Source organism: Austrofundulus limnaeus, unplaced genomic scaffold (assembly GCF_001266775.1).
Source record: "Austrofundulus limnaeus strain Quisiro unplaced genomic scaffold, Austrofundulus_limnaeus-1.0 Scaffold153, whole genome shotgun sequence".
Taxonomy (NCBI): Eukaryota; Metazoa; Chordata; class Actinopteri; order Cyprinodontiformes; family Rivulidae; genus Austrofundulus; species Austrofundulus limnaeus.
In genome coordinates this window covers 150,211-152,876 of record NW_013952555.1, presented here as the reverse complement: position 1 = coordinate 152,876, position 2,666 = coordinate 150,211, and the positions used below count along the sequence as shown (strand labels likewise).

Genomic DNA, 2,666 nt, shown 5'->3' with positions numbered 1-2,666 from the left:
GAAGCAGACGAACTAGCAATCCTCAACAACTTTTTAGTTTTTACACCAGAAGCCAAAGGTCTGTTTCAGGAAATCAGATCTGCAGCAATCAGTGGTTGTAGAATTAAGCTATAAGAGAATTCATACACCACTAGTTGGCAGTATTGTGCATATATTGTACATGAATTATTGCCAACTAGTAAGTGTCAAATTGAACTTGTGCTTTAAAATTAGCTTCCGCTAGTTTTTCTATGGCATAAGTACTTTTGAAGTTGTGGACCTAAATATTTTCTTAAGCGCTTTAGAAATTGCGGAGCTAACATTTGGATTAGCGCTGCCCACCACTGATAGCAGGGTTTTCATCCAGCAGAATCATACAAACTCACCCAGCGTTTGTCCTGCCAGCACCCTGCCGTTCTCCCCAATCACGGCCCCCCGGGCGTGCCTCTCGCTGGCGTACTGGACGAAGGCGTAGCCTTTGTGCACAGAGCARCCCAACACCCGGCCATACTTGGAGAAGATGCTCTCGACATCCGACTTATTCACCACGGCCGTGTTCAAGTTGCCGATAAACACCCGGGAGTTGATGGACTTGGGGTCGGTCTTGTTCGTCACGTTGCTGGTCTGGACCTTCAGCGACATGCTCGGCTGGGGGAGGCAAAYGACTCGGACAACGGACGGATGTGTCAGAGGCGGCGGGAGGTTGGAACACAGATCTGAGAAGAAGAGAAAGAAAAACTGTTGGTCATYGCACAGGACCAAGAGCTGGAGGCATTTTTAATAAACTGAACACCAGTGGAGGGATGGATTTATGACAAATATGCTAAATCAGTATAAATGYGTTTAGACAAACAGCATTCAAAGCTTGTTGAACCCACAAGGTTGTTGTTTAGATGTAGAATTTCCTTTTAGACTGTAGAGCTGGTTTACGCAACCTACATTGGGGGGGGGGGGCCTCATTGGTGGGCATGATGACAGCCCTTCATCAGAGCTAAACAACAAAAAAATCCAGGGGATTCTGATGTTATCAGTCCATGAAATGGACGTTATTAGGTGTTATCAGTCCCATACAATGGCTTCAGAGGGTCCCTACTGTGCCTTCTAGGCTTCAGGCTGTCCCRACAGTGCCCCCTAGTGGGTTAATATATCAATGACAATGAATGTGTAAATAACCAAAATATATTGTAATAAATTTTTTGTGTCCATATCAGTTTTGAACCCTACTCTACCCATTACCCTATTGGAAGCCCACAAAATACAACCGTTGGAGGACGGTGTCTTTAGTGCTAACCATGTCATTTGCTCTAAAGTTAACCTTAGTAGCTTTAAGCCTCATTTTAACCATTTTTTATGCCTCATATTAACCAGCTGACAATCAGAAACCATTCTATGGGACGGGGAACCTGCAAACCGGCACAGGCGGGACATTCTGAAGCCATTCTAKGGGACTGATAACRCCTAATAACGTCCATTTCATGGATGAAAACAACCGAAGCAGGTGCAAAAATCTGAAGCTCCTATGTTGAATAGTTCTTGAGTTACAAGCATTTTTGTTTGTCCAGATACCCCCTTTTCAGATGGAGCCCCCTCCTCATTCATGAGGTTTATCATAAAACCATGATTTCAATCAACATTTCATGTTGATTGGTGCAGCCAATTCCGTGATACGGTTGACCAAAAATTACAAAAATAAATTAATAATGACTAAAAATAAATAGAACAACAACAAAACAAAAACAACATTTTGCAACACTTCAGGTTGCTGACAACTCTGCAACCAGAAGTTCTGTAATTGAAAAAAAGAACGAACAGTTCCAGAGAAATCAGAACATGAGAAATAAAACAGAGGAGTGGGTAAAAAAAACAGACTTCTAATGACCAGAGGGTTGATTCTGATCAGACCAACTGCAGCAGCAGCAACAGCTGCTTTATCAGAGGCACCAGATCAGTCGATCAGAGCAGAATTTGCCGAACAGAACTCACTCCGTCCTCATCRCACAGCGTTCCGGCTCGATAACTAACGAGCACAAGCTGAGCAGATTCAACAGGACGGGGAAAAGATGAAGGACATCAGAGAAGAGCAGCGGAGATAAAGGATAATTGGAGGAAACTGACACAAAGTGAAGAATTTCAACCAGAGGAGAGAGAGAGGAATAAGCAAAAATGTATTTCAGAGAATAAAAACAAACTAAGAGTTAAATAAAAATTAAAAGACGAAGRCAGTTACAGAGAAGAGACGACAGCAGAACCAAACAACAATAAACAGGAGTGCTTTATGCTGAAAAATGTTTTCTGAAAGTTGCTGAAGGAGTTTAAGTCGAGCTGAAAATGTTTAAAGCAGAACAGTTAATGTGAGTTAAATTACAGTTAACTTTGGCTGAAAGTAAGAAAACAAAACAGAAAATTGTTGAAAAAGAAAACAAGCAAAAATGCTAAAAAAAAAAAACTGAACAGAGCAGAAATGCACCAGAAATAATAAATATACAGAAAAGTAGCTTAAAATGCAGAAGAAAGTTGAAACTACCAGAAAGAATTTGCAAAAATATGTGAATTTACAAACATTAAAAAATAAGTTGAAATTTAGACAAAAGCAGTTAAATATGCAGAAAAACGACAAACATGTGACTTCACCTTTTGTTTTGTGACCTTGAAATTAAAATAGGTCATCACTGAAACAGCATGTTTGC

The 2,666-nt window shown here is 40.8% G+C and overlaps 1 protein-coding gene across 1 annotated transcript in view; it reads right to left on the bottom strand.

The window, feature by feature from the left end:
- The window catches only part of raly (RALY heterogeneous nuclear ribonucleoprotein), a gene marked incomplete at its 3' end in the record, with an annotated part of 57,731 nt that overhangs the window by 14,942 nt on the left and 40,123 nt on the right, over positions 1 to 2,666 (bottom strand). The window contains 1 exon segment of the mRNA XM_014016743.1: positions 366 to 695. Within this exon segment, the coding sequence (XP_013872197.1) occupies positions 366 to 695 (330 nt within the window).